Consider the following 23,374-nt stretch of genomic DNA (forward strand, 5'->3'; position numbering starts at 1 on the left):
GTTATGGAGCAGATCATCTTGCGTGCCCTCACACCGCATGTACTGAACAATCAGGTGATCAGGCCCGGACAGCATGGGCTTATGAAAGGCAGGTCCTGCTTGACTAACCTGATCTCCTTCTATGACAAGGTGACCTGCTTAGTGGATGCGGGAAAAGCTGTGGATGTTGTCTACCTAGACTTTAGTAAAGCCTTTGACACCATTGCCCACAGCATTCTCCTGGGGAAACTGGCTGCTCACAGCTTAGACAAAGGTACACTTCACTGGGTGAAAATTCTGTCTGGAGAGCCAATCCCGAAGAGTGATAGTGAATGGAGTTAGATCCAGTTGGCAGCTGGTCACAAGGGGATCTAATGACTCACATGAAATAAGTTAAAAAAAAAGGAGGCTTATTTGGGAGTCTTGTCTTAGGCACCTTTCCTGGCAAGCTTGAATTGAATTTTTTATGATTGATAAGAATTTTATGTTTATAAATTCTTCTCAAAGATGGAATTGCTTTCCCACAGACAGCACCAGGTGTGTGAGCAGGTGTTTGCAGAGGCAGACTTAGGTACCTGATGGTGATCCTCTGTGTGGGTCTGCCTTTGTCCTCCCGAGGAGCAGCAAGGTCCCATGACATTTTGATTGTGTAATCTTTCATCAACCTGAATCCACTAGATTTTTGCAACAGAAGGAGAGAGGTTTCCAAAGGCAGGCTGGAGGTTATGGCAGCTGCATCCATACTGGCAGGGAGGTGAGAACACAAGGGTGCCTTTTTTCCATCCACCCTGGTTCCCATAGGAGGGTAACCTGGGGACTGGGGCACACCCCTTTGGGTCCTTGTAGCATGTGCACTTGCTCCCCAGCCAAAACATCAACCTCGTGCTTTGTTGGCTCGCATGCTGCAGCCACGTAGGCTGCCCCCTATTCAATGCACACATTTTCCTGTTGGATCTGCATTAAAAACTGGAATCCACACAGCCGTGTTTTAAGGAAGCAGGAGCTGGAAACAAGCAAGGAGCCATTTCCAGTAGCCAAATCAGTCACGGCATAGCATCAACATCAGTTCTGAAAACTGCTACTGTGTCCCAGACCACTTTTTCAAAATCCCAAGCCATGGCATTCTTCATTTCATGCCCTCTAACTGAACTGCTCAATTTCTGAAATGAAGACAGGAGTGAGGAAAAGTAAGGCTGGTATCAAAGGACCAGGGCTTCAGTTTGTTGTGAATTAGCATTTTTCTATTAGCTAATAGATAGATTAGGCATTGGAAGCAAACTGTGGAAATCCTTTTTTGACAAAAGGTACTATAAAACTGTGATATGTGATTTTGTACTGCCGATTATTGTAAAAGCGAAATGCAAGACTTTATAATGGAGCCACTGTTTAATGTTGTTCTTTTTTCTTTTTCCCTTCAAATCAGATATTTATCTTTGAGAATAACATCTATTACTGTGCCCATGTGGGGAAACAAGCCATCCGAGTGGTCTCCACAGGAAAGGAAGGTGTTATTTTCAATGGGCTCAGCGACTGGCTGTACGAAGGTAGGACATGACATTTAGGGCAGCAGTTAGTTATGAGTTTAAGTCACACTCTAGATTTACAGAACTGGCTGGAATTAGACCTTCGGAATTATATTTCTGGTGACTGGTGGACCACAGAGCTGAAAATCTGCTATTCTAACAGTTGTCTGAAGTGCTGGACTGGAAATAATGTGAAATGATGTAAGAATTCTGTTTTCAGGCTGTTTTTTCTTCCCTTTAGTCCAAAGGTAATAAATCACCAGGCTTTAATGAACAGAGCTGCTTCATTATTTAATGGCACCTGCAATCATTCATAGATGTGCCATGATTTCAAATCACAGAAAAGGACAGAACTGGGCAGGGAAAGGGGTTTTATTTTAAAGGAAGACCGGAGAAACAATTTTACATGATCAGTTGTTTTCCAGAGCACCAGGTGAGCTCTGGAGGCTGCCCAGATCTTGCTACCTAAAATTTTTCTAAAAGCAGGCAGGTCCTCACAGTAATTGGCTTCTTTCTATTGAAAATTGGCCTATTGGGGTAGAGGGTCACCCCTGGAGCACTGCTTTACTTTGGTCCTTTCAGCTGGCAAATGGCCATTTAGGTGTCTGTGAGCAGTTGCTTGCAAAATAATCTCACCTGCTCACTATCTTAGGAAAGGATCTCATCAATCCCCAGTTCTTTTGGGGATGTTACAGCCTTTTAAGCTAGTATTTTATCAGAATTAAAGTTTTTTATATATGTCTATAATTACATAATGTGTGCACAACATGCATGCCTCTCTCTGTTGCTGGCTAATGTTGCCAGCAGTTCCTTTTCACAAGGATCCTGGTTTTGGGACCTGTCACTGTCTCTTTCCTGTCACAGTTTCCCTCTAAAGTCACACTTTCTCCTGTAGGTGCCAGAACTGTCCAAAACTTTTCTTCTCTCTATAGAAAGAAGTGTCCAGATACATCTATTAACTGTGTCCTATGGGCTGCTCCCAGTTTCCTTGAGGCTTAATGGAACAGAATAGTTTGCAAAATTCTGTTCACCATTAATTGGTGTAAAAATATTAATCACTGCTTAAGTTACTCTGTATCACAGCTAAGCTGGGGCTGTTGGACTCAAAAATGAGAGAGTGAAATTAAATTGTTTTTCTTGCCCCTCCAAGTTAAGCTGGTCCCATAAATCATTGTACAAACTCATCAAACACATCAGCAGAAAAATCTGATAGTGGCTTAGATTACTTTTGATATTTAAATGTGTTTAACCTGTACCACAGAATATTTGCAGGTAAATGTCCTCTTTGTGAAGCCCAGAAGTAACCAGAGGAGTGGCTAAGAAGTTACAAGATGCTTATTTTCTTTTATTTTTCATTATTTATTGATTTCATTGCTAAAGTTGTGGGCAGGGCTGTTTGTAGGTCAAATGTGCGTATAAGTATCTGTATTTTGCTGATTAACATCATTTAGTACATGAGCTCTTCTTGTAGAGCCTTGTACACAGCACCGTGCTGAGAGGCGTTTGTCAAGCCAGTGAAATCCAAGCATGCCAGCAAGGCTGTGATGACACTTGTTTTGCTGACACATACTTTTATTCAATTACGGGATTGCTCAGGCAATTTCTTGGCTGACATTGACTTTCAGGTTTGTCCTCTATAATGAACTTCCTTGATAACTTTATGTTAATGTACTGGGAAAAGGAATGAATGTATGATCAAATAGAGCTAGACTGTGTGATACAAGCTGCTTCTCTTGCACCATGTCAACTTGTGCAGTCCTGATGGAGGTAAACCTGGGACCAGAGTCAGGACTGAAGACTCATGGCAGATGCTTGAACAAGCTGTGATGCCATGGGATCAGATGGATCTGCAATGTTCAAATGTCAGGTCTCTGCATGCATGGATGGATGGAGCAGGATCCCAGAAGAAACTGGAATTTCTCCCACCACTGGGAGGTGGATGATACCTCCCTAGCAGAGGCTATGGGAATTCAGGTATCATTGTCAATGAGGCTGAAGTTTTACCATAGCAGCAGCTGGGGTGCTCTGCCAGCACACTGTTACTGGCACCTTTCTTTTTCCAAATTTGCTCCTTTTCATGGATGGCTCCTCTTCAGTGGGATAAACGGAACATTTTAAATCCAAATTTACCAGACCAGAGTTGCTTGAAATCTGGACAAAAATTGAAATTTACTACCTCAGGGCTATTTTCCCTCTTCCCTCATTGCCACAGGCATTTGTAGATGTGTTTTTTCCATCTCCCTAATGGAGCTGGGTGGGATGCCCAGACCGATGTTTGTTTGCACTGCTGCCATCTCAGCGAGCTCCCGGGATGGATGCTGAGCATATGTAGAAATCTCATTCCATCTGTGCAGCCATCTCCAGCAGATAGTCTGCAAAGGAGCTGTGACAAACGCTGAGACAGGATCACAGAGAGTTCAGCGCGCTCCTCTTCCCTTGCATGCTCTTTTTGTTGCTGAAGTTCACCACCTCCAGCAGTGGCAGCTGAGCCCTCCCCACAGCACCTGCTGGGTTACTGTGACAGCTCACAACCTGCTTCTTGCTTCCCTTAAACACGCCACATAAAACCCCACGAAAAACAACTTGGTGTTTTGAATTGAGGAAGCAAATTTTTAAGGTCTTTTACCATAATCAGCAAGAGCACATCCACAAAAATCCACACGCACACACACACACACACACACACACACACACACCCCTTTTCCAAGAGCTGTTTCCACAGCACATTATGCAGATGACAGTTCCAGCAGTGCCACTGTTGGGGTAACTCCTGACACTTCGTACGAATGGTAGACCCAGAGGGAATCACTTTTCTTCTGTCGTGCTTTTTGTCACGACAGAATAGATGTACTGTACTATTAATCACAGGTTTTTACTAAGTCTGGAAGTAGAGCAGATCTAGAGGAGATTTGACAGGCTTTTTGCCCTGGAAAAATGCAGAAGCTCATTTCAATTCAAGTTAAGCTCTGCTTTTGTAAATCTGCCAAAGGGGAAAAAATTCTTCAAGGTATTTATGCTGATCTGTAGACTTTTGATAATATAGAGAAAAACACTGCAGATCAATCAGAGCTTAATCTACTTAGTGCATTTAGCTGGAAGGTTATAGGTTGATACATAGATTACTGTAGCATGGAAGCATAGATTAAACATGGGGTTTATTACTAAAATAAGTACTGACAATGTTTTCATAGTCTGACTTTATATTTTCAGAGCTGTGCCTGATAGATGCTTATACTAAAATGGAGTGATATCCTATAAAAGAGAGTTTAAAGTTCTGAAGCTGAAACCAGCTAAGCATTTAAATGCATAGCACTACCAAAGAATGTTTTATATTTCAGTTTGATACATGATTGCTATTGGTTTGAGAATATGTTATAGCAACAATGAGTCTTAAAGATAATTTTAAAACAAGTGGTGTTATAGCACAAAGTACTTTATACTTCCAAAGCGCTAGGATAAGAGCATGCATATGGACATTACATATATAGGACTTTAACAAAAATAATGTACGTTTTTAAAAGTAAAGTGCAGATAAAATTCATTTCATTTAAACAATTTGTTAGAGCACTCTTCAAAAGAAATGTTTTCCGTCGTGGTGTAATTAAAGTATCTTAATGTGTTACCAAGCACTTGGAGAGTGCTCAGGTGTTGTGAGAAAGGGTGACAAGGCGCTCTGCCAGAGGTCACCTGTGTGATCCTGCTTAGTAACAAAGACAAGGTTATGGTGTCCCCGTGTTGCAGTTTGGAAGCACATTGAGTTTGGAACTGTGTGATGCTGAATCCTGGGGAATGGGGCAGGAGCATATCCCTCTGTGCTGGCATGCTGCTGCTAGACCAGGGGCACCCCAGAAGGGTAATTCTGGGTCCCTTTACTTGGCTTTGCTGAGCAGGACAGGGACCTTTTCTAGGCTGCACTGTTAAAGGCAAATCTGTGTTCACAGATAAAGGTGAACAGCTTCTGGAGTTGCGGTCTGCTGCTAATTGTACACTTGGAAACCATGTGGATGTGGGATAGGGCACGCTGGTGTGTGCTCCTGTCACAGGTGGGAGGGGAAGGAAGAATTTTCACCTATAGATGAGTCTATCCCAAAACCCAAAGCTGAGGGTTTTCCTTGTGGTTTTCTGCATGTGTCCTCAGATGGAAGAATAGTCTCTTAGAAGCTATTTTGCAACTTGGTCTGCAGGGGTTTGGGGTTTTAGGGACTTTGGTTCCAAAAGGAAGAGTTGTATGTGAGTTACTCCTTCATCTCATATCACTACCAGAGCAGTGAAAAGGGCTTCTCCTGGAAGTCTTTGAAGATCATCTCAAAGTGAGCACTCCCATTCCAGACTTAGTCCTGACACTGTGGTTGTAATGTCACATCTGGACATCTTCTCATGCTCACGTCAGAGAGAATCACATTGGCAACTAAGCACCAACCCTAGCTCACATGGCACACTTTGAAAACTCTTATGCAATATAAGCTGTATGCATCCATCATTTAAAATTTACATTCTGCTCTGTTGAACTTAATGTACAGCGGTGTTTCTGTGCTTTATTTTTGGCTGGGGAGCAAGAGGAGCAGTGAGAAAAGACTTTTTTCAGTGATGATTCGTATGCCTTATGCATCTTCATTCTGCCTGTGCCTTATGTTATCACTAAGAGATCCTCTTATGTGACTTCGCAGTGACACCTGGTGGGAGAAGCCAGGATGTCATCATCATTAAGACAATGAAACTGCAGAATTTTTTGCTGCAAGATCTACTAAAGGCTCCAAATTCCCCCTCACATACATTTTCCCGAAACTCTCATTCTGAGCTTATGGGAACTACACGTCCAAACCTACGGGCTGATTCATGCTAATAGTGTTTCTGTTCCTTTTCTAGGCTTTATAAAGAGAGGAAAGAGAACACAGTAATAAAGAAAAATCTTTTCCATAATTTAATCAACATCTCACAAAAATCAGAGGGTGTATTTAGAGCATGTATGGCTGGTCTCAGAAGTACAGTGCCTGGTAGCAGCTGCCAAATCAAGTAGCAATTATTTTGAGCAGTATCTTTGATGCTTATAGTATTTGAAGTAAGTGAAGTAGGTATATTTCTTAACTTCAGAAGTATTAATCCTGGGACTCTGGAAGTGGTAATAATACTGGGAAAATGCTAGATAAGTCTGCCGGAGCAGTGCCTTGCCTAATTTGTCTCTATACATCATTTTTCATGGTATGAGAATGCTGAACTTATGCTTAGAAACAGGAACTTTGATGGTTGAATTATACCCAAATTTGAAAAAAGACATTCATAATGAGGCTGAAAACAAGTAAATCCTAAAATTCCTGTTCTGTTACCAGAGAAGGAGATGAGATATCCTAATATTTCACAGTGTAAGGCTAACCTTTCCCAGTAATTAGTAGCTTCAAGACCTGGTAGGGGAGGATGATATGAAGAATTAGACTGAGTCATCATGGAATTTTTTAAGATACACCAGATAAATAAATCTCTTGCTGAAAGAATGCTAAAGCCAGGGCTCCAGACTTTAAAAGGGTACAGCTCTGATGGGACTATAAATGAAGCCTCTTTGACAAGATATGTGAAGAGTCACTGGGACAGTGAATACAGATTTTAATTTGTTTTTAAGAACTTCGGTATTTTTAGTCACAAAGAAGATATTTCATGGACATAGGTGAATGGGCAGTTCTACACATCTGCTATGGGGTAAATGGGGCTAAGGGAAACAGTTGGAACTGGGAAACAACATCAGATGCACCCCAAGACTAAAAATCACCGGTTTGTCCTCAAGTACATGCTGATGTTATTCAGTGATGTTATGGAAGCAGTGTAGAATATGTTCCCTTATTTCTCGTCTTGTTTAGGTGAGGTAGCAAAGCTAGTGTGGTGCTTCAGTGACATTGTCACCATATAAAAACAGAAAGCTTTCCTCTGTTTTGCATATTGGGCATCATTCAGTATTGACCATTCAGGGCCGTACAATTCCCATTTAGCCATTATTTAGCTGTTTGTTGAAAATATAGGTGACTATTTTTTGGTGCACCTTTATTTGCCTCCTCATTTATCTCAAATGTGCATAAAATCTGGCCATTTCAATTGCAGGCAAAGTAAGAATGAAGAGCAGCTCTTGGTCTCAGCCAAGCGTTTGAAGTGGGAATTTCCACTGTACATAATTTCCACTGCACATAATTTTGTTGCAAGGATGGTGAGCTAGATGTGACATTGTTTTGCCTTTTTTATGTTAAAGCAGAAGACAAGAGCCTTAAATTTCACCAGATCATGTCATGAAAGGCTTGGTACAAGTTCCCTCACCTTCTTGCTTTGGTCACGGCTCCTCTGTCATAAGGAAGCCTGCATTATGGGTTGCATCACCACAAAGAGGCTGCTGGCCCTTCTCAGTTGGCTAAGGTCAGGGAAAATTGAACCATTTACAATGCACATTATGAATGCCTGCCTAGAAATCAGCAAGCTCCTGAGAACTTTAAAATGCGCTGTTATCTGGACTGGCTTCAAAATGCGGCACCGCACCGTGATAAACCTTGCCAGCTCCTACCCGGTCTTTAACCTTCCCTTTCTGCAGAAGGTTGTTTGGAAGGGGGCTTCAAGCCAAACCTAGCACCTGCCATCCTCTGATTTTTGGATCACCGTCATTCAGGCTTTTGGAAGGAAAACACAATACTATTTACTGTGGTCAGTGGTCTCCTTGGGGCCGTGGAAGGAAGCCAGTGTCCATCCTGATCTCACTGGTCAGCCAGCAGCTGCCAGTTCTCTTAAGAGGTATCCAGCAAGTGAAGTTGTTTGTGTTTGCCCTGAAGCCCTGGTAGGCATCTGAAAATAGATACTGTATCACCAAATGAAGTATTTCCAAAAAGTGGCATATTTAAAGTTGCGTAACAGAGCTATTATGGTTTTCTGCTTGTACATGAGTTCTATTTCTCTGCACCAAATCCATTACAGTAGCCTTGGGTAAAATATTCTATCAGAAATCTGTGTCCCCATTTTCTGATTATGCTGGTATTTTTAATAACTAATTAGTATACTAGCACTTTAAATATTGCATAGATTTTGACCTATGCCATGCTTAGCTGAAGTCTGAAATAACTCCATGGAAGCTAATAGTGGTGCTCTGGATCTGCACTATGGTGCTGAATGAGAGGGTCTTGCAAAGGAAATATCTTAAACTGATGTTATCTTAAACTTATCTTAAACTGATGTTATTCCAAGAAAAAAGAAAAAAAGAGTGTCACTGTTAAAGAGTATTTGCAAATTCACTCCAATTTGAGAGCTGTTTTTCCTCCGTGAAATCAAACCTGTGGTTTGATATGATAAAGCGCAGAGAATACATTTAAGTGATCAGTTTCTCTGCAGATAAAACAAAAGTCCATCCTTTCTGTGTCAGTGGAATTGAGCTTGGGGTCTGTGCACGTGTAAGAGTCTTCCAGGCTGTAGCTAGCCTCTTTGTCTCACTGCTCCTTGGCCTGAATAAAGAGTATCTGCCATAAGAAATAAAAAGGCAAAAATAAATGTACTGTGTCTGAATTAGAATGAGTGAAAGCTACATGAAAGGGGTGCAAATTCTGCTGAGATATGTGATTCTCACTAGAGAGTTGGTCTATCCATTGTGTAGTAGTAGGGAAATCAAAAGAATATCAGAAATAATGACAGAATTAAGCTCATAATTTGAGAATGTCAGCTCTCCTAATGGGGAAAAAAAAAAACACCTAAACCAAAAAAATATTACAAATACTACAGCTCCAAAATCTAATACCAGCTGGAAACAGTCAGAGGTCAGAGAGGGTCTTTGGCTGGAGGAGCAGAGGAGGTAATGACCTGTGAAATTCAAGGGTGAGTTACTGCTGAGGGCTGGCTGGGGATGAGGGATGCCCCTGGAGAGCTGGAGTCCACTGTTTCCTCCAGGAGAACAGGCAGGAGGTTAAACCTTTGTACATGAAAAACAACCTTCAATATTCCAAACTGTGCTGCATGTGCTTGATGTTGCATGAGGCATGAGAAACAGCGTGCTCAGATCCTGGTACTGGGAAAACAAAATGAGTTTTTCACACCAGTGATTCGGGTTACCTGCTCTCCACTGAACCTCAGACCTTTACTACATGAGAGCCATGCATGTTACAGTACAAACATTTTCAGACCGGGTCATAGAAGCCCAGTGGTGACTATGGGGTTGATACAAACCAGGACATGGAGGTGACTCTACCTGGATTTTGCTCTGCATCAGGAGAACTGAAGAATTAGAACAGATCTTTAAAGCAATCATATTGACATACTGTCAGTTTCTAAAAGATAAAGCATCCAGGGATTGTATCACCCTCAACACTGAATTAGTTTATGTTCCTATAAGTAACTACCATATGGTGTAGCTTCTGCACCAGCTGTTTTCCAGTCTTCAATGGGTACAGGTCTACAGGGGAAACTATGCCACAAGAGTTAGAAGTAATTAGAAAAGTGTAAGAAAACGGCATATTTTAAAGATGATCTTAAAACTTTCAGAGGAGTAAGTAGTAAAATACAAGTGGCCAGGAATGCATTGGCTGTGGTGTGCACTGCTGGGGACACCAGGTGCCTGCAAATGCAGTGTGTTGGCGACAGGACAGGTTGCAGAGGTTGCAGCTGCTCCTGGTGTGTGGTGATGCAGCCAGGATGGGACAGACAGAAAGAACCACATCCAGGTGGATGGCAGAAACCTTTAATCACATTCTGGTCTCCTGGGATGTGGGCTGAGGACTGCAGGACTGAGCAATGCTGTAACCAGTAGATGTTTTCTTCAAATCCATGGCAAACATGGAGTGGAGTGATGCATCACAAGCTATGTTTCATTGCCCACCAAGGCAGAGCTAGTCCATAGCTTCTGCACCGGAGATAAGATTGAGGAATAAACCAGTGTTTCTTTGTCTGCTCAGGTCTGCAGCCTCCAGCAAGAACAGCACCAACTGCTTGTTTTCCCCAGCCTCTTTACCCGCTTTCCCCTCTTTCCATTGCAAACTGGATTTCCTGCTTGGAGAAATATTTCCATGGCACAGCTGCGTCATGTGGAGCTGGATTTGATGCAGTTCTTCCCAGTTCTTTTCTTCTAAAGGGTAGTTAGCCATTTCTGTGTTTACCTGTGTCATCTTGGTCCTGAATGATCACACTTTCAGCCAGCTTGTGCTACCAGCTTGACAAGCTATTATTTTCATACCAAAAAATCATGATTAGACTACTTTGGGGGTTTTGGTTTTTTTTGAGTTTTTGGAATAATGACTGAAAATCTTTTGTGCCCTCTTCTCCAATCATAAGACCATTTAAGACCATAAAAGTTCTTGCATGTCACTCTGCAGTGGAAAATTGGTCTATTGGTTTTAGTCACATCAAAGAGTATGGCAACACAAAATGCTGCTAAGGCCTAAATACTGTAATTTGTTCATAATTATTTAAAATGCTACTTATTGTCAAATTCCTTAGTTGTGGATTTTGAAGGAATCTCTTTTCACTTTTAAAGGATTTTTGAGATATTAATGAGAGTGGAAGCATCTTACCAAAGCAAACTATCAAGTGCCCTGTGCTTTTATTTACATAGTTTCCTGGTGATGTAGCTAGGTCTCCTAGATGGTTTTGCAACTGAGTGTACTCATTAGTGTGGTTTACAAAGCCCTGAGCTCTCATGGGTCACTTTTTCTTATGCATCTGTAATTCCTTTCAAGGCTGATTCTTTTACTGTTTTTTATTGTTGTTGTTGTTATGTACATAATCCTGTGTGTTTTGTGTGTTCTTTTTAAGATGGTTTAAAATCATTTGAGATTCCCCTTCCTTTCCCCCCTGCAATTCAAGTGAGGCAATAAAAGCAACATAGTCTAAAGGAGAGAAGTACTTGTAGGGAAAGAGTTAATACTGAAGGGCATATGAGTGCTTGTTGGCAAAAAGGAATAATTCCAGAGTGGTTCTCAAAACTTCATTAGAGATCAGAGAAACATACAGTATTGCATTAGCTGAAAAAAAAACAAAAACAACCACTATAGAACAGGGTTTAATATCCTTGGAAATGTTGCAGAGTTTATTTGAAAAATAAACCCAACAATACTCTATTAAATTTATAGAGGAAATGGAAAGCAGAAACTCAGAAGACTGTAATTGCCACCTGCAGATATAATAATTAGAGTAAGAAGTAATGAAGGAGGAAATCAGAGGCAACTCTCCTCCTTAGCAGGAAGGTGGAAGTTATACTGCCACCATGTGGTAAGACTATGGAGGACTAGGAGCAGCTACTCACTGTCAAGGATTCGATGGGATTGCTGCAAACAGTAAGAAATCTGCATGATTTGCTGGAAAAAATATAGTATGCAAATAGCATCCTGATGAGGAATAAGCAATGAGAGATGAAATCCCATTTTCCTTTTGATTAGTGTGTACGGCTGGTTCTTTGGTGGTGTGTTTGGGGGGAGGGTGTTATTTGAATTTTAATTCAAAACCCTGATACATAAAATATTCAGTATAAAAGTGAGTGGAGTGCAGAAAAGATTTTTTTTTTTTTAAGTTCTCTTTTTAAAATGAGGTCATTTATAAGCTTTTATGAGTACAAAAATCCATCATTCTGATGCTTGTCTTCTTGAAATCATCTCCAAAATTACAGTGTTAATTTTGATTTTCTCAGATTCTTCTGATAATCATGGAATACTTTCCAGTTCTATTACATTTAGAAATATGAGTCTTAGTGTTTCCCAAAGGACTTTTTAGAGTGTACTATATGGAAACATAATTATTTTTCAAGCAAGAAGTCTTCCAGATCTGTCTGCAGCAGGATTTGGGATTCACAAAAGTGTGTCAGCTTGTTCTTTCCCCCCCTGACTTTAGATCATAATTCTTCTTGACATGACAACTGGTTGGTGTAGAAATTATTAGGATTCAAGAGCATGATTTCACAGCCTGAGTCAGATGAGCTTTTCATAATCCCCTTTTTGATCAGATTAAGGCTTGCCCCTGAGCTGACCTGCAGCAAAGGAGAGCCAGGTGAGCCTCTCCTCCAAGACCGCGGATAGCTGATGTGGTCCCTTGCTTTCCCTATTGGAGAGGTCCATCCTGCTCCACTGCAAAGTCTGTTTCTTGTCTTGCCTGTAGTGTGAGCCTTTCTCTTGTCTCCAACGAGTATAACATTATTTTCACGGGGTTGTTTGGGTGCCAGTGTAGCAAAGCATTTAAACTCCATGCTAAATACAGCAGTTGCCTTTGTCAGAACAGCTCTGCTCCTTACCACACACACACTTGTAGCTAAAATGCAAGAATGAGATTAAATAAGCATCAAAGATGACAGTCAGTTGTATCTCTTGATACACATCTGATTATGACCTTCACCAAGGCAATTATTTTGCTTTGATCTTAATGCCATTTGCAACCATCAATTAATAAACCTTCACATCATGTCCTAGTGGAACAGGAATTATTACCATCTTTTTAGAAACAGACAAACTGAGACACAATTATTGACCTGGTTTCAGATGAGATGAGAGAAATTAGGACGCAAAACTAAGGTGAGAAATTCACCTTGGCCCCTAGGTACAGAGCACCACACAAAAACCCAGATCTGGCTGTTCTCGAAGTGTTCCTGGGGTCACCACCAGCACAGACCCTTGGCAGGGTTATTTTGATACTATTATGATATTAAACCCCCTTCAGGTTTGATCACAGGGCATGATGGATGCATAACTGGAGAGATATGTCTATGTGAGTCACTGTGCAGAAAGGCTGGGTGGGTCCCAAGGGATTTCAACAAGAACGGAAGCCTTTCCAATCCCTGAGGTACCTTACAAGCAGAAGGCAAATGTCTGCTGTTAATGCTGCCCCAGCTGTGCCTCGCTGTTACTTCTGTTCTGCATGATGAAGGGGCTGATGGACTCTTACCTGATTTGCAAATCCCAGAAAATAGGATAAAATCTCTTCAGTCCTTCCCTTTTTACACATATGACTCACAAGCATTTGCCTCCTACATTAGTTTTGCTTTTCCTCAAAGTTGAGTCATTGTCTTGTATTTGATTTAACAACAATAGCAGCAGAAAAAAAATCAGCATTGGTTGCTACTGCATAAGACTAGATCAAAAGCAGTTCTTTAAAGGAGGCTTTCAAGACAGCTGGATTAAAGATTTGAGAAACTGGCAAGAAATAGAACCAAAGACAAACAGCTCCTAAAAGCAAAACATTATGTTTTCATGCTATTGTGCTTTTAAAATTGAAGGCAACAGTCTGAAAACAGACATCAAAATAAATCTTACTTGATGGGAGTTATCTGAAGATCATTGTATCTATTGTATTTGTTTTGATTTTTCAGTCCCTGCCTCAGACTGTAGGCACAGAGATGATTTAAAAGATTCAATATCTCATTTTAAAAATTAAACTTCGCTTGATTACTGAACTGACCCATACTAACCCAGAGACTGTTACGTGTTATCCTGGAGTATCACCAGCAGGCTAGAAATAGTGAGAACCGGATCGGAGGCAAGAGCTTTTTCCCCAACAGCTTAACCATTTGACGTGCGATAACTGAGGCTGTGCTGCCCCTCGGAGGCACATCACAAAGTTGCAGTATGTGAGAAGGAAAAGGATGAATTACGGGGCTTTAAAGTCATCTTGGTTTTGATCTCTCCCTCCTCTCTATCCTTCTCCCCCCAAGACCCTGTGTGTTGCCCAAAGGTCTGTAAGTTGGAGGCTCTTGATAAGGGTCTAAAAGCCCTGTGATTTAGCACGTCTTGCCCAGATTGTATCATGTGCAATGATACACTGGAGAAATCATTTTCCAGCCAACCATAGGTATTGTAGAAGCCTTTCCTACTTCTCATCTCTTTCCTTTAATATTTGGCATCTGGTATAATTATGGTGGTCTCATCAGCTCTTGAAGATTAAAAAAAAAAAAAGGTGGGATTGGAGTGTTAGGAGAAGATTCAGGGAGTTAATGTGCTTATTGTCTGGCACTGTGGAGCAGGGAGTAGATTTGGGAATTTCCCTGTTTTAGCCAGGTTTGTGAGTGGAGCTGCTGCTCTGGCTCATGGGCACCACTGGTAAACACCAGACCGTGAGCAACAGTGGAAGAAGTTGGCATCTCTCTGCTTGTACGGCTTGTGACAACAGATTGACACAAACAAAAAGTCCAGCTCTGCCCACTCATGAACTCAGGATTCTTCTAAGAGCCCCTTTGTCTGGAATGTTGAATTGTGTCAAAATGCTATATTGTTTGGGTAAGAACACCACAAGGCTGTGAGGGGGTAGCTCTTGTTTAAAAACCTACCTATGAATTTTGGCCATGGTTTTGACCTTGCTAGTGAGAAGAATTTGAACTGGATGCTGACCTGGCAAATACGCAACCAGGAAAGCTTGGCATGCATTAGAAATGTTTCAGTGCTTTTGTGAGATTTAAAATGATGCGAGAGAATAATAACCCCAAAAAGGAGAAATGGTAACTTTGTCGGGGTTGTTTTGGCTGCATTAGCAGAGAGCATGCAGTGCCAGATGGGAGGTGGGAGTAGTAAGTCAGAAATGCAGACGGAACAACATTTTTTTTCTAGTGCAAGCTGCCATTTGGAAGTGTTACGGTACATGATCTACTCCTTACTGAGACCCAAGGTTATCTTTAATGAGCAGATAACACAGCACAGCACTGCTGTATGGCACCTCAGCCTGAAGGGAAGTTGCAAAAAGAGTGGAGAAGCCAAGAGGTATGTTTTCCTCCATTCCATCAAGTCTTCAAAAGTGCCAGCTCCTTTCTCTGGGGGAGGAGGAAAGTGGCAACGTGATGGATGTAGCCATGTTGCTCAAAGCCCAAGTGCTGTCCCTAACTAAGCATATTACAATTAAAGCAGCCAACCTTTCTGTTCCCCTCCCAGAACTGATGTTCACCTGCATGAATTATTTGCTTGGCCTGCGTAGAAACTACAAAGGCAAGTCCACCAAGTGCTTGATGGTAAATGACAGATCACAAAACATTTGTCTTTGGCAAAATAGCATTCCTAGGACATCTAGAGGATGTCCCTGACCAGCACTGCCCCATGTTTGTCCAGTTCTATTCTAGGAGACAGTATGCATTTGAAAGCACAGCTGAAATATGATTTAGAGGCAAAACTAGCCCTTTGTCTTCAATGCAGCAGCTAAAATAACTTGAAGATGACGAGTCACTTCTCCTGGCTGACTTGACTTCATTTTAAGTTTGTAGTTTAGATTAGTGGAAACACTGTGCACTCTGCTGACCACTTGAAAAAAGGAAAGAAAGCATAAAATAGTTGCAGTTTTTCCAGAATAGATGTCTACTTTTTGTTTTAAGTAGAAAATAATGAATCATGTAGTGCATTCACAGGTATGAAAGAAGTGGATTTGGCTCCTTCAAACACAAAAGTGGCCAGGCATAACACTGTTACATTACTTTATATTACATAAAAAAAAACAAAAACTGGATACTTATTCAGTATCTGTCACTAGATATATTATTTATACCAGTTATAGTTTTGGACTTAAACCTGCAGTAAGCCAGCGCTCTCAGTACACAAGGCACAGAAAGATAATTTACAGACTATTAGTCAACCAGGTGCTGATGTTTATAGCAGTATATCATGGTGGCTGTTTTAGTTTGTGAGCACGTATCTGTGAAACAGAAACCAGATATCCTGTTAGCACTCCTTAAAGAAATGCTCTTCACACTGAAAACTAATAAAAATCTGTGTAATCCTGATGTAACCATGGTTTGAGCATTTTCACGTACTTGTGGAATCCGCTAAGCCTGATGGAGAGGAAACCTCACACCTAACGTGCCAATAATGTAATTGGGATTTATAACTGCAGACTGGAGCACACAATCTTCAGGGGCTGGAGTGAATGACAAAGAAATAACACTCTGAAGAGTCCTGAAGAGTAAATCACACCCACCCTCTCAGATGAATGTTCCCACATGCAGAAGCAGGGCACAGTACCCACATCAGGAGCTGCCTCAGCCGTGCATCATTGGTGGGAAGGGATGTTTAGCCAGCTTCAAGCTGCTGTGTTTTCCAGGAGGAAAGTTACCATGGAAAGATGAAGGGCATCCAAGGAAGCCTTAGAAATAAAGGGCAATATGTGTTAAAATTGTTGTCTCTGAGTGTATCCCATTCCAAATACTTCAGGAATAACATGATTTAGAAAATTGCTGGCCTGGCTGTGCCTCGTGCTACGCAAACACCCCCAAAACCGGACCCAGCCCCAGACTGCTTCAGGGAATAATGAGCTGCCGGTCAGCCTTGATCTCAGCACAGCAGAGCTGCTAGCATCGTGGATGTCATGGAGAAAATATACCGCTGGAAAAAGGAGATGCTATAATGAGTCTTTTTTTATGTGGGAATTGTCTTTGTTACTAAATAGGAAGTGTTTAAGGGTAGAGCAGGCTGTGAGGGCCTTAGAAATGAAAATTAGTTTACGCTAGGTATTGTAAACTGTTAGGTAGATAAAAATGGAGCCATCTCCATCCTGCCAATAAATGCAACAGATAAAGAGGAGAAAAGGAAGGGTGTTTTTTTTCAAAGCCACCCTTAATCAGCAAAAAACAGAAGACAAAATTATCTTTGGTAGATGGGGATTTGGGGGTATTGGTTACGTTTATTATCTGGTAGGTTATAAGCTTTATTTTAATTTCCGGTATTTGCCTGCTACATCTGAAGGAACAATATGAGCTGGATCTAGTGTGTGTCATTTATAACTCTGTGCATGTCATTTATATGGTAATGGAGGAGTTTCCCTTCTTCCCCAGTGATTTCTGCAGAATTCTGCATGCTGGTTCTCAGTATATTTAGCTTACTCCAGTGTAAATTAAAATGCACATTCATGATCTTTGAACAAAGTGGGCAAGGATAATTAGTAATTTGATACTGTTCTGTACAACACAATTCAAAGTAATACTTATAATTTGCAGTTAATTAATCAGGGTTTTTTTTCCTTAAAATTTTTAATTGTCTATGATATTCATTTTTAATAAGTTTGTTCCTACCAGTTTTAGATTCAATTATACAGACAATTTGTTTTTGCTGTTACTCCATGGCTCTGTGTGTGTGTGTGTTTATGTGTACATTTCTATGCATTTTGGTAATTTTTTTCTGCAAGTTTTATGTGGTGGTTTATGGATGGGGGTTTTGTCAGCTGAAATTAAAATGTTGAAAATAATAGGATCAATGTACAACTATGAAAAACAAGATGCAGGAGGGAACAGAAAACTCCAATCAATACAACAAAATAAAAAAAAAATGAATCTAAATCTCTGGAATTCTATTGCCAATATGAATAGTTACCCTCATCTGGTATCTAATTCACTATGCAATTAAAACTCTCATTAGAAGAGTCTAATTCTTGTAGCTTTAAAGTAAAACCAGTAGTCGTTAGAGACACAAACTTTGGACTCTCCAAGGAAATTAGAATGGTCATAAATTGAAAAATTAAAATAGTGAATACAGACATATGTGGGGGTAATGTCTGTGATGAGAAGTGTGTCATGGACCCGACCTTCACTGGGCAACGCACTGAGACCAAATACCCTCTTTGAAGCAAGAGATAGGCGACACCACCTTGCTCACCCCAGCAGTGCCCTTGGAAGCCTTCATACAAATGTGAATAGAAACACTCACAGTAGCTTTATTTCTGCCCCCAAAGGTGTTTCCTAATTTTCTGTCTTTGTCTGAGCATGTGTTTATTCCATTAGTATAGAGGGCTTCTAAGTATTAGGGGCAGAAATGTTGTTTGCTGCAAACCAATTTATGCTTTGCCAGCCTTTCTCTGCTGCTGGGTATTCTGCATATGTAAAACATCGTGTTTCATTTACTATTATCTCACTTGTTTATGGGAGTTTCTGGGCTGTGTATGTCAATCAGAATTACACAGACTTGGTGCCCTTGCCCTAGGTGCAGGGTACTACACGGCTTTCCCTTTTGTCATGTTGCAGCTAAAGACATTACCTGTACCCAAAGCATCTCTAAGAATCGTCTGGGCATTAGTGGGGTTTAGACTGAGGTCTGCAGTTCCCTGGTAATTCCAAGAGGTCCAAAGAGGGTGACTATGTGAGATTTTGCCAGTAGATTTAGAATTACTATGCAGTAGTAGTTCACAGCTCAAAAATATTGAAAATAAGTATTTCCTGGGGCTAGAGATGAAAGATATTTTGATAGGTGAACTGTACTACAGGTATGTTTGACTTTTCTGTTTGATAGACTTACCTGAGGTTTGACTTACCTGAGACTTGCACCTAGGAAAAACATAATTTCTGTTCAAAGTGCAAGTGCCACCATTCTGATAAACGCAGTCAAACCACACTTAATCCATCAGTGGTATAACCTCATTACATGTCATTAGCTTCATTAATAATAAATGGTTTTGTTATTTAATGAGTGTTTTTTTCTGAAATATTGCTATAAGCTAATTTGAATCCTGTTTTTATCCTGCTCTCTTTTTTATTATTCCTGGATAACTCTATTGATCTCTGATTATTCAGTACTGTAAAATCAAATTAATTCTATGAGTCATTACTGAGCTAAATCTCTTTGTTATCCAGATCCTGAATCACTGTGCAGGTTGAAACCCCTGTGAATATTGCCATAGTAGGTCAATATAAACTCTGAGTGGGTTTTTAATAGCTGTTCAATGACTGTAGCAGTTTAAACTGGGTAAGAAATTTAGAGCTAAACTTAATTCAGCCAATGTGCTACAGTTCCCATTTTATAAAGCAGGGCTGTATTTTGCAATATTAACTGACATATATTAGCACTCCTGCTAGGTGACTAGCAGGTCTGCGCAGGGTGGATAAATCATGCAAGTGATTCACATAAATGACAGCTTGTGCAAGTGCTGATAAAAGTCCATGGAGTTGAAGAATCAAGTTCTTTAATAGCGATGTCAGGCTGTTCAGTCTTCTTATCTCTCAAATTTCTTTATGAAACATTAAAAGAGATTGCTTTTGGGCACTTGTGTTCTTGAACTGTTGCAATCGTCTAATGAATTTTTGATAGTCAAATTCAGAGGGGTTTGTGATCACTAACTTTCTTGATATGTCTGTAGCTATTGAAATGGATCCCCAGTGTCAACCTTGGCTGTCCATCTTCCTCCTATCGTAAACCCCATAGATTAGTTGGGAAGAACCTGTAACTTTTAATTTAAAGGAAAGGTGAAGTGGAAGCTACTTGAGCAGGTTTGAACAGAGTAATATGCAGCACATAATGAAAGCCTTGATTTGTCTCACTGCGTCGCACAGATAAGCAAATTGTATTTCCAGCCATAGCAACCTGTTAAGCAGCGGGGGTGGAGGTGGAAGAAGAAGAAAAAGAAAAAGAAAGAACACAAAAAAGAGGAGATTAAAAAAAAAAAAAATTGGGATTTGCCTATAGGAAGCCCTGCTGCATCCAGTCAGTTGGACAACATGAATTTTGCCTTGTCTAGGTCCTTATCAACTGAAAGGATATGCTACGACCTTGCAATGAACATTTACCCACAGCAATGAGCTGCAGTGCAAATGACTCAGAAGACTTTTGCCAGGCAAAGTTTCTACAGATTTAGTGCCTCTAACTAACAGGCTTTCATGGAGAGCTGACGACAGCCTGTGGGTTTATGTTTATGCCAGGTGATCGAAAAATACATTCTTATTTATGCCTTCATGGCATACAGCAGTGTGCTGCTGTGGATGGGTTTTCTACATATGTTTGCTCTTCGGAGTGAGTGAGAAACAGGAATATGTGGTGATCTGATCTCCAAGTAATATTTCTACTTTCATAATTCAGTCCTATTTTCATTATTATATCTGGACATCCTGACAGATCACAGACTTGCCTGTGCTGATGAAATGTCTACATGCTTGTCTTGCCAGAATGGTCCAAGAGTTTTTTACTATGGCTGAGACAGACTCACACCACCAAAAGAGGAAACCTGCCAATTGTTAGGAGCTGTTCTGAGTGTTAATCATTAATGCTTCTGAAAGCAAAAATCTAAGGATTGCTAAGGGTGGTGCACAGGGCAGAAAAAGCCAGAAGCACAGAAAAGGAAACTTCTGAAGAGAGCAGAAGGAGGGTATGGAGTTGTTCTGCCACGTTTGCCCAAAGAGAACAGTGTTTATTGAGAACAAGACCCTGAAATACTGATGTTACCTCAGGATAGTATGGCATTTTCTCTGATGTCCGGTAACCCTGCCTACCTGCCATGGCTGCTCTGGAGGGACTTGCAGACCTTCTGGGGTGCTGGAAAGCCCATGGGAGACACAGGATCCAGACACAGGAAAGCTCCAAGGGACAGTTCCTCTGCATGTTTTTTTGCAACCCAGGTGGGGTTTGTACAGCTGAGTTTGCTTGGTGTGGTGAGATGTGAAGATGGCCTGGAGGAGCCCCCAGCGTCTCTGGCTATTTCCAAATAGCTGAATTCTTAATTGTGAGAATCCAACTGTACTTCTCAGTTGCCAACACACAGTTATGTGCATCCATTTTGTTAGGTTTGGTTGTTTGGTTTTTGTTTTTTCAACAAATCTATTTGTATTAATGAGGAAGACTTTAAACAATAATGATTTCTTAGTTATTACTGAGCCTGGCCTCCTGCATGTATTCTAGTAGGAGCTGCAGAGAAGTATCTGAGGAGGGAATCAGGACTGTAATCAATACAACCAATATTTTGAAGCCCCCAAGCACTCAGACAGCAAAGAAGGTCTGGCAGCTATTTGTCAATAACCTTGTAATCAACACCCCAATGCCCTGACTCTTATAAGAACATGATACTTTAGTGTTCAGAACACAACAAATCAGGAGAATCAATGAACCAGGGAAAAAGAAAACAAACAAACAACCAGGGAAAGAGAAAACAAACAACCAACCAGGGAAAAAGAAAACAAACAAACCAAAAGGAAAAACAAAACAAAACCCTACCCCACTAGCATTAGTAGGTAGTTGGGATTACAGATAAGGAGCCCAGGCTGGAGTGATCAGGATTTGGCCATGGCATCAGGCGGAGCTGCCTCCGATGTTCATACTCTGGCTCTGCTGGATGCTGTTTGCTCTTCATTGCTGTATCATTCCCTCAAGAGTCCTTGGCAGGTATTAGAGAGCATGTAGAAGTGACTATCTTCTGTTGGAGCACAGCAGCTCGTAGTGGTGTTACACAGAGCCACTTTCATCTTGCAGAAGTAAAGGTGGATCATGGCCCATTTGCCTTCAGATTTTGTGGACTTTGCCTGTTTGCCAAGCTTGGGCTTGGCTCAGGGCATGCAGCAGCTCTGCGGCCCAGATAAGAGATGTGGAGGCAAGACACAACTTTGTTGACCATGCAGAACACATGAAGAGTCCCATAGGGTTGTCCTCAGCATCCAGCATGAACCACCCTACTGAAATGAGCTTCTCTCCAGGTCCTCGGCATTTGGGCACAGCAAGGCAGGAAGCTCTTGCCAAACCCTCACCCACTGTCTCAATACAATGCTCTGCAGGAACAAGGGGTTGCAAGACCGAGTGTGTGGAAAACGTGCTCAAGCAATTAAACCACACGGCTAAGGGGAAATTAATGGCACATGCAGCCTATGCCTTCCCTGTGCTTGAGAAGACACAGATCATCTCCTCAGGGAGCTGGCTGGGCTCCTTTCCCTGGGATGAGGGGCTGCCGCATTCCTGCAACTGCCAAACACATGGGAGCCCCTTGCTTGTGTCTGTTCAGCTTCATGCCTGCATAATGCTGCTGCCATCAGGTGGTGAGTTTCTTGGATCAAGGGTTTGCTGTTTAAAGCATGCTTTCTAAAGCAAGTCCTCAAAACCACCATGAAGGCAAGTAATATTTTATCCTTCATGAGCTTGTTGCCTGTCAGTGGTGGAGGAGACTGTGTATTTTGAGTAGGAATTAATGGTCAGTGGGGTGAGCACTGCAGCTCAGGTTTTCTTAAGGATCTCTTGGACGATGGCCCAAGCACCTTGAGAATGTTTGTTGACTACATACAGGGATCTGTGGATGAAGCACTCTACAGACAGATAGGAAAAGCCTCACGCTCACAGGCCCTTGTTCTCATGGGTGACTTCAACCACCCTGACATCTGTTGGAAGGATGGTACGGCCCGGCACAAGCAATCCGGGAGGTTCCTCGATTGTGTAGAAGACAACTTCCTTCTGTAAGTAATAGAGGAGCCGACAAGGAGAAGTGCCATGCTTGACCTCGTGCTCACCAACAGGGAAGGGCTCATTGGAAACATGACTCTCCAGGGCAGCCTTGGATGCAGCGATCACAAGATGGTCAAATTTGAGATCCTCAGGACAGTGAGAAGAGCGTGCAGCAAGCTCACTGCCCTGGACTTCAAAAGAGCAGACTTCGGCCTCTTCAGGAACCTGCTTAGGAAGGTTCCATGGGATATAGCCCTAGAGGGCAGGGGGGGCCAAAGACTGTCGGTTGATATTCAAGGATCACCTGCTACGAGCTCAGGAGTGTTGCATCCCAACTAGAAGGAAGTGCAGCAGGAGGGCCAGGAGACCTCCTTGGATGGATAAGGAGCTCCTGAGGAAAATTCAATTGAAAAAAGAGGCTTATAATAAGTGGAAGCAAGGACAGACGGCATGGGAAGAGTACAGGGATGTTGTCCGGGAAGCTAGGGACCAGGTTAGGAAAGCTAAGGCCCAGTTAGAATTAAACTTGGCTAGGGATATAAAGGATAACAGGAAGGGATTCTACAGGTACATAGCAAATAAAAAACAGACTAGGGAGAACTTAGGGCCCCTCAGGAAGCTCTCAGGAGAACTGGCTACACAGGATTTGGAGAAGGCTGAGGTTCTGAATGACTTCTTTGCCTCGGTCTTCACTGGCAAAGGCTCTGACCACACCACCCAAGTCTTGGAAGGCAGATGCAGGGACTGTGAGAATGAAGACCCTAGGCCCACTGTAGGAGAGGAACTGGTTTG

General features: G+C 41.7%; 1 protein-coding gene across 5 annotated transcripts in view; it reads left to right on the plus strand.

Moving 5' to 3' along the window:
- The window catches only part of DPP6 (dipeptidyl peptidase like 6), a 565,175-nt gene that overhangs the window by 474,469 nt on the left and 67,332 nt on the right, over positions 1 to 23,374 (plus strand). For all 5 annotated transcript variants that reach the window (XM_061474523.1, XM_061474525.1, XM_061474522.1 and 2 more), the window contains exon 8: positions 1,403 to 1,523. In XM_061474523.1, the coding sequence (XP_061330507.1) occupies positions 1,403 to 1,523 (121 nt within the window). The remainder of the gene's footprint in view (positions 1 to 1,402; positions 1,524 to 23,374) is intronic.

Source organism: Pezoporus flaviventris, unplaced genomic scaffold (genome assembly GCF_033815535.1).
Source record: "Pezoporus flaviventris isolate CSIRO_AGI_PZ_B2104156 unplaced genomic scaffold, CSIRO_AGI_Pfla_v1 ptg000079l, whole genome shotgun sequence".
Classification (NCBI taxonomy): domain Eukaryota; kingdom Metazoa; phylum Chordata; class Aves; order Psittaciformes; family Psittacidae; genus Pezoporus; species Pezoporus flaviventris.